The 13,301-nt window shown below is 37.5% G+C and overlaps 1 protein-coding gene across 1 annotated transcript; it reads right to left on the bottom strand.

Annotated features, from left to right (window-relative positions):
- Window positions 1-291: 291 nt before the first annotated feature.
- LOC114473985 (nuclear RNA export factor 1-like) lies at window positions 292-12,714 on the bottom strand. The gene is made up of 20 exons (XM_028463813.1): window positions 12,698-12,714; window positions 9,975-10,170; window positions 8,587-8,734; window positions 8,436-8,504; window positions 7,944-8,024; window positions 7,339-7,408; window positions 6,817-6,905; window positions 6,592-6,699; window positions 6,385-6,494; window positions 4,442-4,478; window positions 3,247-3,315; window positions 3,035-3,090; window positions 2,815-2,922; window positions 2,673-2,731; window positions 2,090-2,205; window positions 1,965-2,007; window positions 1,801-1,879; window positions 563-745; window positions 421-481; window positions 292-345 (listed from the first exon to the last, which is right to left on the bottom strand). Exons 1-20 carry the CDS (start codon window positions 12,711-12,713, stop codon window positions 307-309), a joined length of 1,737 nt encoding a protein of 578 aa, XP_028319614.1. The 5' UTR covers window position 12,714; the 3' UTR covers window positions 292-306.
- Window positions 12,715-13,301: the final 587 nt, after the last annotated feature.

The following is a 13,301-nucleotide window of genomic DNA, read 5'->3' as shown; positions in this document are numbered from 1 at the left end:
TTTTCTGGGGGCTCTGTCCACAGAGGCACCTGCGTGCGGTTACGTTGTAACCTTGGTTCTCTGAGTGGAGAGACTATCTCTCCACCACGAGGCCGCTCGGAAACCGTTCCAATCAATGTGAATCAGTGATTGCATGCACACCTGGGGCTTTTAAGCCCATGCATGGGCCACGTAGTGGTGTGTCTTAAAGAAATATCCACGTCAACTGTCCCAGTGGGATCAGTCCCCGTACATATGGAATATATAACTGGGTGGAGAGATAGTCTCTCCACTCAGAGAACCAAGGTTACAACGTAACCGAACGTTTTACTTCAGGAACGCCACGTCTGGGATCTTTCCCGCCGTCTGAAACAGAAACAGTTGCTACTTTAGACATCAGCACATTTAAACCATGACGTAGATTGTTTAGAGTTGTGTCACCTTTAACTGAGTGAAGATTTGTGCTGCTTGGTTCAAGTCCCACTTGTTGTCCTGTAGACACCTGCAACACACGGACAGTGTTTACCAGTGAGCTGTGACATTCATCCTAGTCTGGTAGACGGCATTAGGAGGGGACACCTACTTCAGGGACCATTCCAGGTTCATGCCTGACTTCAGGGAGAAGGTGCTGAGCATCTCCCGCTGTGGGGCAGTGAGGGTGGGCACTGGGCTGGAGGAAGGGGTCGAGGCAGGCGCCACAAAAGCTCTGCTGATCTGCTCCGTTGTAGCCATTCTGATGAAGAGCTGGTCGTTGATGATGGACAAACTGTTCAAGTATGAACGAGGACCACAGGGTTCAACGGTTAGAGACTTTCTATGGTGTTAATATTACAGTAATATAGGGCTGTGTCCCAATAGTCCATCCTATCTCCTTTCCTATCCACTGTCCTTTAACACCTGGAAGTGTTTAAGTGGTGGCCGTGATAAAAGAGCGTTTAAAATTTCTGAGGAAAGGAGGCGTGGCCATAGGATTATTACATCACCTTGTGGAAGTGCGTCTGATCATCAAAACAATTGTGATCACCTTTTCCTAACTCCTCTCCTAACACCTTTCCACCTTTCTAACAACTCCATGACATCTTCCACAGGGTTAAGGAAAAGTGGATAGGAAAGGAGATAGGAGGGACTATTCAGACACAGCCTTAGCCTTAGTTCATCTTTAGAACTGTAACATGGTTTACCAGTTTAGCCTTAAATTATAATTGACAATTTTTATAGAATTTCCATGGCAATTACAATTAAATAGTCAATTATCTAAACTCAAATACAATTATGACAGCAACAGATTTAAAAAAATAACAATTATAATTATGCTTTAATTGTAATTAATTATCAATTAAGCAATTACAATTATAATTGACCCCAACCCTGATTATACTGTTGCTACAATACAAACAGATGTTAGTTTGATATAATTGTTAAAGATGTGGTTATTATTATTATTAATATTAATAGAAATAAATATGGTAATAACTGGAATATTTTGGTATTATATTATTTAATATTTACTACCACACAAAGTACTAAAAAATGGTATCGTTGAGTACCGATACTGATTTACGAGTACCGAGTATCGGTTTAAATGTGTAAGGTGCCCATCCCTAGTAATCTCTACAATAACAATGGTTGTTGTGTAAAAACATTATTGTTTATCATTTTATGGACAAATAAATATACATTAGGTAAATATAGGAATACACAGAAAACACATGTAGTGAAACAGTATTTACTGTTTGTTCATTCCAGTCATACTAGCAGAGGCAAGCATTATCTGAAGCTACAGCTGATAATGAGCACTTTGGTTTCACATGTGTAACTTACCCAGAATCCACTGCTGGAACTGTGATGAAAACTCTGGAGAAGGCCTTTATAGATTCTTTAGATTTATCATCTATAACAACTGAAAAAGCCCAAAAACCCAGGAAAGCGTTAGTGAGAACAGATGCAGTGAATCTTCTTATAACCATGACAACTAAGATACTGACCTTCTTTGAAGACTCCGCCCACTGTGAAGGACAGCAGTGTGTTCTGTGAAAACAAAGCAGTTTGGCTGAGTGTGAACAACACAAATGATGTAACTCAGTGTGTGGCAGATCAGACGTGAACTCACTGTGTAGGCGTTTACGTCCACGGTGAAAGAGCTGATGTCATGCTGGGTTTTTGGCAGCTCGTTGAGGAGCGCCACCACATTCAGTCGTCTGTGTTTCAGCAGACGGAAACGCATCGCTAGGGCAGGTGAAAACAAGACAAACATCAGGTGGGCTCCATCATCACTCGGGTTGGGTATCGATACTACTCGCTACTTTTTCAACGCTTCTAGTGCAAAATCATTATTTTAAACTAACTTCAAAATCTGAAAATGACCTTATATTTCTAGAGTCAAATTTAACTCAAAACAACAAACAAATAAACTATTATTAGATAAACTTCACATTCATTTATTTGTGGCGGATAGTGTCACACACCTTCTTTCAGGCCGTGTTTTGTGCATGTGCTACGGTTAGAAATGAGGTCATTGATCAATGATCTGATCAGCAACAACAACGTCATGTGTATCAAGTAAAGTGTGGCACCGAAATCTTTGTTCTTATTGGTTACTAGCGTTTGAATGGTAACTGGTCCCATACTCGTTCCAGGTTTCGGTAGCCAACCCTAATCATTACAAGTCATACGTTGACTTCAGGAGAACTTACTGGAGTCTTTGGTCCTCTTCAGGTTTCTACTGTCTTTGAAATATTCTCTCAGACTGCTCCTGAAAAACAAAGAAATCAGCAGCACTCAGTTAAAACGTGTACGTGTGTGTGTGTGTGTGTCTCTGTGTGTGTGTGTCCTTACATTGATGGATTCTGGACGTTGTACGGTGTTGTTAGTGAAAATAATGCCTCATCATGGTAGGCACCCAGCAGTGGCTGTCTGTCTCCAGAGTCGTACACACTGTAGTACCTGTGAAACACACAAAACACACTCTGCATATCAACACCAATCACTGATGTCATTTCCTACTTATTGTTAGAAACGCTGTGAAGCGACATAGAGAAAAGTGTTAGAAACTCACTGTTGCAAAAAGTGCTGAATGTAGACTTTAGCGTCATCAGAGCCAAAGCAGCTTCCCTGTGTGATCACATGGTCAACATTTAGCAGGAGAAATGAGACGTTCATTACAGAAAAGAAAAGGCTTGAATATAAAAATCTAGTGGCTTCTATATTTGGAAAAAGTGACGTTTTGAACACAACAGACACAGACAACTCAGCATCACACTGACTAACCTTGCAAGGTGGGAGAGTGGTGGGTGTTTCCACATCAAAGCCAATGTTTGGGGGGAGGTCATTTCCATCCTGATGAGGGACAATACACAGTTTAGTACAAGTTGGAAAATATCAGTTCATTTGGTGAATATCTGGTGTTATATGAAACATGACTGACACTGGCCATAACATTATCATTAAAAACCACTGGACCAAAACACAAACTAAACTCAAGGAACCAGAACAAATTTAATCTGTGACCTCTGAACTAATCTGGTTGGTCCAAGTGGATAAAAACAAACTCAATGAACCAGTCAATAAATATATAGTGACTGGTACATCGTACTCAGGCCCAAAGCTGTAGAACTCATTAATCACAGAACTTACAACCATATCTGAGTTTAAAATGTTCACTTCTAGGGTTCAGTCTGAAAACAAACCAAAGTAAATAACACTGAGTCTGTGTGAATGTACGTGTGATCGTGTGATTGAAAAAGTTTCATACAAATGCTGTATTAATGTGTTTTATTAATGTAAATTGTGTAAAAAGGCCCAACCAGGGACATGAGCTGTGAATTAGCATTAGCTAGAAGCTCTTTATGTGTCGCATCAGCTGTAAACCTTTATTGTAACTATGTTGATTGCATCATCCCTAAAACTAAATAAATACATATTTGGGGGGAATAACAGTACTTATTTATTTGATTTCTGAGTGGCTCGACTCATTTATGTTGTAGTTTGTCCCTGTGACATCACATCACTACGTGAGGCATTCAATTTCAGCTGAATATATAGAATATATAGAACTTTCTGTGTGAATAACTTCCACCACTGTTTTTACTGCAACGTTCAGTCTGTGAAAACACCAGAATTATGTTGGGAAGTTTATTTGACAGAATTAAGTACACCTCTATCCTATTCTATGGGACTCCACATCCCACAATGCAATGTACAAAATGTGGAACAAACTTTCAAGCTGCAATTTCAACTTTTTTATTATTTTGTTGTGCAATTGATGTTTGAGTTATTGATCTATGGAGCTTTACACCATGTCTTTTACCTGATAGATCATTATTGTTCACAGCAGCTTTAACACAACTGAGAATTGACAAAAAGACTTTAAACACTAAGGTCCTCTAGTATCAAAACTATGGTGGTAGAAATGAAGAGTGAGTGACCATAAACTGCTGATGAATGAATGAGTGAGTAGACCTACCAACTTCAGAAGCTGGGGAAACTTCTGGCACACAGCACTGGTACGTAAACAAAATAGAAAAGCAGAAGAATTAGTGTGAGAATTCAAAGTTGACACAATAAGTTAATCACTGTAAAACTCAGTAAGACCTGCTGCTCCACTAACACATTCATTTTGTTCACTGCAACACTACGCTGTGCTGTGTAGAACATACATATACAGTATATATATATATATATATATATATATATATATATATAAATAAAACACCTTAGCAGTTTGCTTGTAGCAGCTAATCAGATCAGGAGAGCTGGGTAGAGCTTCATGGGAACCAAAGCGTAAAAAGAAAGATTTCCCACAGAGAGACTGAGTGACAAGAAAAATAAAATGTGGTTTCAAGTTCCAAAGTGGTGAGAGCTAAATTCTGCTCTGGTCACATGTCCTTTCATTTGATTACAGATGACATTTAGATTTAAGCATGAAAAAGAAATGTTATTCACAGGAAAGGAAGCAATTTACAAGTTACGAGAATGTTTTTATACTAAACTATAGTGTGTCTGAAAGTACATGTAGAGGAAAGAGTATAAATGACTATGTCTTTGGTGTTTTTACACCAATCTGATCAGCTTTATCAAATCGACCAATATTTAGCATTTTATGCAATTCATGTGATCGGCTGTAATGTCTATCGATCAGTGACATCATTGTCGTAATGAAACTTTATGTAGAAGCTCCCATTGTGTTGTTTTATCATCTCATTTAAACTGAAGAGTTGTTTGCTTTACGTGACACGGTTTTATAGTATTTCACTCATGTGCATAAAGGTGAAAATCTATGTGTAAACCGTTACAATGTCTCTCGGTTGGAACGGAGCCTCTGAGCGCCGACTTCTTTCCTTGTTTACTGGCTCTGAAAGCTGTGTGTGTGTGTGTGTGTGTGTGTGTGTGTGTGCGTGTGTGTGTGTGTGTGCGTGTGTGTGTGTGTGTGTGTGTGTGTGTGTGTGTGTGTGTGTGTGTGCGCGCTTGTTTTGTTTACTCAGCATGTTAAACGGGAGAGTCCTAGAGCGGTTTCACTTTCATACCAGAGACTTCAGTCCGTTTCAGGGTGATGGTGAACACAGAAGCCTGTGTGCGCCCCACCTCCGCTGTGCACCTGTGAATACAGACTAAAAGCAACAGCATGTTTTGCGATGCAACAGTCAGGATATATGTGTTAGCTCCTAATGCTAATGGAGGTGTGGTCCGCCTCCGCAGCGTCATCGTTAACTCTCTCGTAGTCGACACAGCTGCTGTTCAGGGACTAAATTAAATGGTTGAGTTCACATTTACACCAATGCTCGTTTTGAATCACATTTTTAAAAGTGGGGTCACAAAACATGGTACCGTTTGATTTTCTGTGAATCATTCATGTGTTAGTGCACTGTTAGACCCTGTGATTTAACAACCATACACAAAGCACTTTTCTCAATTTGGACATTGTTGGATCTTCCTTGGTTTACAAGTTCTCCATCAACTGTGGGAAAATTCAGTCATTGATTAGGAACAAAAACACACAACAGCGGGTTTGACGCACGTTGGTTGCATGTTGTGGGAAACTCAGATATAAGACGTTGGATTGGCAGAAACTGCCTTCGATAATAAATCATCAAAACTTTAAATTTGGATCAAATCTTTTTCAATCTGCAAATGTTTACACAACAAATGTATTTCACGGGCTGAACACCAATAACTGGGCGTCTGTTTTAATGAACTATGGAAACATTAGCGTCTTGGATGCAGAGCGGTCAGTCAACTATTTTTAGGAATCATAAAAAAACAAAGTTACCAGAACTACATCTGGTAAACAGACTACAATCATATATTCAGGATTTTAAGAGTAAAATGACAATAACATCCTTTGTTGTCACAGTAAATCTACTGAGCTCACATGTAAACATCTGTAACAACCCAGAATAGAAAACTGACCTGACGTATGAAGATGGGTCTTTGAAAAGGTCACAGAGAGGGTTTCTGACCAACCACAGCTCCACCAGTTTCAGCCCCTTCAACTTGTCCAGCTCATGTTCACTTTTCAGCTGAAGAACAAACAGGAAGCCGGTAGGCGTCAAGACAGGAACCTTCAACACTACTACACAAACATGACAATGAAAGCCTTGGAGCTGCCAGTCTTACGTCGTTGTGTGAAAGGTTCAGGGCCTTCAGATGAGGCACTTTGGTCACAAGCTCGCTGAGTTCATCCAGTCTCTGGATGCAGTTGTGACTGAGGTTCAAACTTGTCAACTGCAAAGAAAACATTGATTTCATTAGGTCTGGACTTCACTTTGATGATCTAACTTTTAAAGTATCCACAGTATATGAAGATACACAGATTGTTGCTGATTGTCGTACGACCGTTACCTGAGGAATGTTGTCTTCAATGATCTTAATGATGGCCTCCATGTTTGTTTTCCTGTTTAAAACCACTTTGACATCCTGAGACACCAAGTCTGTTAAACAGATAAAAGTTTCGACATTCACGTCCACGTGAAAGAATCCACAAGGATGTGAAAAACAGGCATCATGAAACAACACAATTCTGAAGATTTAAAACATTTAAACCACATTTTAAGTAAAAATAATAATAATAATAATAATAATAATAATAATAATAATAATAATAATAATAATAATAATACAAGTTGAAACCAACTGTAATGAATGAATAATAATAAAATGTAAACTGTATATAAAAGTATCACCTGGTGCTTCCAGCCTGTTAACCCAGTAACACAAGCCATCTAGATTGTGTTTTAAAAAGCAGTGACTGCTAAATACTTCCACTATATAAAACAACACCAATCCAAGGTATTTCCTTTGAGATGTCAAAGGAAGTGGTCAACATTGTGAATTATCTAATGCCAAAAGAGGTGGTGTGGTTACCTGGGTCTGTGTGAATACTGGTCAGATCCAAAGCTTGCTGTGAACCATCAAAACGTTTTGACATACATTGCTAGAAAAGAGAAAAAAAACATCTTTAAAACAGTTCAAAAACATTCTTTTAAATCAGGGATGCTGATGGTTAACTATTTAACCGTTAACAGACAACAACTTTGACCAATTAATGCTAACATACTACTTTCTGCAAGTCCTAAAAAATAAGATGTACTATTGTATGTACTATATTGCATGGATATTAACATTTGGCTATGGTATTATTATTTAAAATAACTCAAAATGTCCAGTAAATTCCTATACATCATTCCCATGAAAAGTTTCTATTTTAGAATATTCCCAATTTTAAATTCCTGTGGACAACAGGACAAAGCAAACAACATCGTAGAGAATCACACTCAACACCACTGACTCATAAAACATCCTCAGCATTTTTCTGCAGATGTTGAAGGACCTCACAAGGCTTTGGTCCTTCCTGTAGAGGGAGTCAGTGTTCCTCCCCCAGTCCAGTTTATTGCCTCTTACCACTCCCAGGTATTTGAACTCCTCTACAATGTCTACACTGACCTCCTGAATGATTTGTTATCACTGACCTTCAGATGTTCCAATTCTTCAACCTTCAGTTCTGAGAGGCAGAATTTGGGGGGATCACTGCGGTTGACGTGTACATCCACCTTGAGGAACATCAGTCAAGGAAAAAAAAGATCACAAACTAATGAGTGAAAACAGTAATGTAGAGCCTGTGAGAACATTTAGCAAACTATTCACTAAATGCAAAGAATACATTTATCAGTAAACATTGTTCACTGTGAGATGAACTGGACAAACACTGAGAACCAGTTGGTGGTTTTGACTGTAGTTTTCTAAGAAATCCTTGATCATTTTGAAGTATTCAGAAACCTTTGTAATTGGTTTTTTAAAAACTGAAATCCTGAAGCTCAATTTTCAAACCATTTGCATGAAAAAAGTAATAAAAACATTCATCATAAAGGCAGGTGTACGTGAGCTCAAAGCTGATAACAGATCCTGAACACAAAGTTCTCATAGAAGTGAGTTTGTGTTTCCAGTTGTCATCACAAACGTACCTTATAGCCATCACAGACTGTGACCTTGCGAGAACACTTGTTGTTGTCATACTTTTTGCCGTGAGGAATCTGTTGATAGGGCAAAGATATTAAGATGCTGTTAAACCAATCACAAAGCAGATTAGCTAGATGTGAGTGTGAGCTTACACACCGTGATTTTGAACCAGCCGATTCGGCTTCTAATTCCTCCTCTGGAAGATCCTCTCCCTCCTCCTCCTCCTCCTCCTCCACCTTTGCCTTGTGGCCAGTCTCTGTCCATACGGCCGTCTCCTTTGCTAAATACTCTCCCATAAGGATTGCTGAACAAGACAAATAATATTAATGATAATGATTTCTGTCCAAGAGCAAAACGCAAGTGACCACGGAATGAACGGAATCACGAAATCGACCAATGAAAATGATTAAATGCGCAAATGGACATGAAACGCCGTCACCGTGGGGCAAAGAACTTTTTTTTTTTTAAATGGGGAAATGTTTCTGGGGAACGCCTATTAGGTGCACCACCCTCCCTCCTCCTGTTCAGGTTGCATTAAACTCATCTTAAATCACCACAAACACCGTCTAAAAAGCAACGCAAATCATCACTGCCTCCTAACTACAGAGCCTCCAGTGCCCGTTTAACTTTGCTGTGCCTGTGAAGCTCCGCCCGTTTTTCATGTAGCGCAGCGGTGCTCCGTGAGAATGTGATCAACTTTAATCATCTTCCCCTGCTCAGTGTTCGAACTGTTGTGTCTGTCTGTGCCTCGTAGGTAAACATTCACAGTCAGCTAGCTACCTCAAGTAGAACAGTTTCAGTGGGAACTTCCGGTTTACAAAATAAAAGTCCGTTGGAGCAACGTTATTAGAATGTTACATTCTAACATCTCATCAGAGCTACAGAAGATAGGATCATTTAAATTAGGTTTATTTAAACAAAGTTGATCAAAAGTTAATCAATAAACCTGATCAGATTCAGTAAACCATTGATGCCCGAGAGGAAATATAGTGACATTAAAGCTGTTCTCATAAATAATTAAAAAGGAGCAGTCAGAATAATCCATGTCACTACAACTTATATCTACCCTTGAATTGTATCTTAATTTATTTTTGACACACATTTTTGTTTAATTGTTTTTTTTTTTTTTTTTATTAGTTTTTATTTTGTTTCCTCACAGGAGTTAAAAACTAATATTTTCTATGAAAAATTATAAATATTTCTAAAAAAAAATGTAATTTAAACAATGTATTTTATAGGGCCCTACTTATCCACAGACATATTTCAGAGACACACACACACCTTGCATTATAAATAGATACTGTAGTAAGAAACAGGATTGTGATGATTAAATTAAAGGTCTGGGTTAAAACATGTGGGACCATCTGCAACTGTGAACCAACATTTAAAAACTGCATCTTATTCACATTGACTCGAGCGCTGCACAGCTATTAATGATTATTGTATTACTGCTACTTTTTCATTTACAATGTATGAACTGAATGTTGTTTCAGGAATATCATGTATTCTTATGAAGACAAAATTTAATGAAAGTCAACACTTACTATCTTTGATGAGAACTGCCGTCCTGAGAGCTGTCACTCATGGTCACATCTCTATTGAGGCCAAGCCTGGACCACACTCCAGGTCCTCCACATCCACCACGGTGGTTCCCCCGCTGCCGGTCTCTGCGGAACGACCGTCCCTTGTAGGGGCCTCGGCCTTTGCCAAAATGTTGGGGTGCAAATCTGTCATTGTCTTCTGTAAAAGAAAATAAACATCATTAACCTATAATTTCAGTGAGTTTAGTACACATGCATAGCCATAAATGCAATGTTACTAATAATGACAAAATAATTTCTTTCAGTTTTTGGCCTTGTTTTTTTTATCATTTTTGATTTTGGCCAATAATTTTCCTATAGCACGGTGCATCTCTATGCTTTGTCTTAGATTGTACAATGTGCAGTGAAAAGTATTTTTGTACCAGCATTCAGTTGTCATAAAAATACTAAAATTATACATTTACAGTATACCTACATAATGAAATATTTTAATAAAGGAATTGAATAAGCAAATTTAATCAGTGAAATTAAATTAATCTGTGTCGTTAAATGTTGATACATGTCGGGGTTTACTAACAACCAGAGATAAAGCAAATGTGTCATGTGCAGAAACAGGTATTTTAATGTGAACCTTTTGACATTTGTAAGACTTCAAAATAAAATACTTTTTAACTTGTTTACCAACGACGACAGAGAAACTACTTTTAATGTCTACCAGGTGTTGGAGAAGACCCCATTAGCAACACGCTACAATTTAGCTCAAGATGACTTTGTAAAATGCTAACGTTTACTGTTGTATAATTACATGTATTATACCTTTCCACACCTACTGTCTATAGTTTGTACTGCAAACACAGTAAAATACATTTAGTATGATCTTTTCATTGTTCAATCCGTATATGGTTGGTCAATTCTTCTTCTGTTTCTAAACCAAATCAAAAAATCAAATAAATAGTAGGGATGCAACGATTCACTCAACTCCCGATACGATTCGATTCACGATACTGGGTACACGATACGATTCTCTCACGTTTCATTTTACAAAATGGAACTGTACTTAAATGACTGAAAAATATTCCTTTATTTTTTGGGGGGGAAAAAAAAACTAGAATATACTGTATTATTTTCCTTTTATTTTTCATTGTCAAAAGAATCCCTTGATGAACTATTCAAACAATGCAATTTAACTAAAAATAAATCTTGAATGAAATAAATAAAGGAATAATACAAATGAAGAAGCCTATTCATTTAAATTCTGGTTCCATAGTAAACAATAAAAAACTGCATAATAGTTATTTTTCTTTTAAAAGTGCAACTGAAAATGTATTTTGTGCCTTAACAATTGGACTTTAAAAAAAAACCAAAAACAGTCTGCATTATATTTGCGTCAGATATTTGTTTGAACCAGCAGAGGGCGATGCTAACCCAGTGGTCGGTTGGGATGCAGCTAAGTGTAGTGAAGAAGAGATGCTATGCTAGCAGACAGAGCTAGTAGAAAAACGTGACTTTTACAGATATTCACGTAATATTACAGATATTCTTTTGGTGCTAAAAAGGTAATGAATCATTTATTAACATATTTAAGAGTAGAAGGCGGCCAGAAATAAAGTGTTAGCAGATTTCGCCCGCCGCCATGACTTCTGGATAGCGCCCTCTGCTGGTTAACAAAGTACTGCAATTCAATTTTCACAGCATCGACGTGAACCTTGATACCTATGAATCGATTTTTAACTGTTATTTAGCTGTTATTTTGATTTTATTTTACTGGTTTAAAACTCAAATAAAAATACAAAGAACATAAGCAGCAGCTATGAGATGAAACATCCAAAAAATAAATCCTAAACAGTAGGGATGTCCCGTTCCGATATTGATATCGGTCCATTATCAACCAAATAATGAATATCAGATTTTATAGGACTGCATCTAAAATCTACAATATATATAATGTTAATTCAATTGTATAATACTGTAGATATTATTGGTGAAGGTTAAAATGTATGTAACCAATTAGTTAATAATAAATAGGTCAGTTTTTATCATCCCTACTGTTGTTGACTATTGTTCTCTGTTTGAGTGACATCACTAGATCAAACCTTTTATAACATTTCACACTACAAAATAAGTCATAAAAGTTTGTATGATTTGTGCTGATGTCGTATCGGATCGGTATCGGCCAATACTCAAGGCTGCAATATCGGTATAGTATCGGAAGTGGGAAAAAGTTGTATTGGGACATCCCTACTAAACAGTCCTAGTGTGTGAGGAGACATGGTCCAGGACCTGTGGAGGGAAACCAGGTGTAGTGAACATCTGGTCTGGTTCTGTTCACTCTGACAGTGTTTTTGGGGTTTTGTTTAGAGATCGGAACCAATGTCCCCACAAATATAAAACCAGTTTAAACCCCACAAACTAGAGCAACCTTTGCCCTGTGCTTTGTCTCAGAGCTCAGTGCACAAACCAAGTCATTCACCTTCATAACTAATACTGAGATATTACAGAACCTAAAAGGATCCATAGATTGTAGGTACAGTGTAGTTTGGCACATGGTTTACATGTATTTAGACAATATACCAGCTGTGTACAGAGACTCCATGACACTGTGTTACCACCAATTTGGACCCTATTCTTAGCTCTGCTGACCTCACTCCTCATTTTGAAGTCGTCTTCCTCTAAAAGGAATAAGCAGATGTTTGATATTAACACTGAGCTCCACAGAAGTCTCTTACCGTTGTAATTCGCCATGTTTCTGTTGTTGACAACCGTGTTGTCTTTCAAAAACAAAAACTTCTTTATCCAAACAAAATGTATAAAACACAACAGAAAGACTAAAACACACTGTCTCAACGTATGTGAGAGAAAAATACACAAAGATGCCTGCGATACGACGATATGCAGCTGTTAAAGTTAGTATGTAACGGCTGCCACTGTAAAGACGAAAGAGATGGGCAACTTCCTGTTTATACTGAAGTCAACTGTCAGTTCCCAATCCTTTCTACGCATGCGTGTATACTACGTCACTTCCTTCATCGCTTCCTTACGACAGATCTGCGGGAACGTGATATTTGAATGTAAACCGACCATACGACGTTTGTTAAATATTTCAATAGCACACATTTAAATATGTGACAGTTTTTTTTTTTGGTATTTTTAATTGTTAATTTAAATAAAACATTTGTTATATATATATATTGTTTTTTTTAAAAATATTTTTAAGTTTAAATAAAAGAATGTTGTATGATATATATCAAACATTTGATCAAAAAATGTTTAAAAAGAAATATATATATATATATATATATCTTATAATAGTAAATATGTAAATATGACTGT

Source organism: Gouania willdenowi, chromosome 13, assembly GCF_900634775.1.
Source record: "Gouania willdenowi chromosome 13, fGouWil2.1, whole genome shotgun sequence".
In the NCBI taxonomy this organism is placed as follows: Eukaryota; Metazoa; Chordata; class Actinopteri; order Blenniiformes; family Gobiesocidae; genus Gouania; species Gouania willdenowi.
Note: the sequence above shows the minus strand (reverse complement) of the source record. Positions and strands in the feature narration are given on the sequence as shown.

What these genes read in the sequence shown, in the direction of transcription:
- LOC114473985 (XM_028463813.1), bottom strand. An exon ending in TTGAAGACAACATTCCTCAG is followed by an intron (nt 6,700 to 6,816) that starts GTAACGGTCGTA and finishes TTTTCTTTGCAG; the next exon opens with TTGACAAGTTTGAACCTCAG. An exon ending in TTCCCCAGCTTCTGAAGTTG is followed by an intron (nt 3,316 to 4,441) that starts GTAGGTCTACTC and finishes GTCCCTCATCAG; the next exon opens with GATGGAAATGACCTCCCCCC.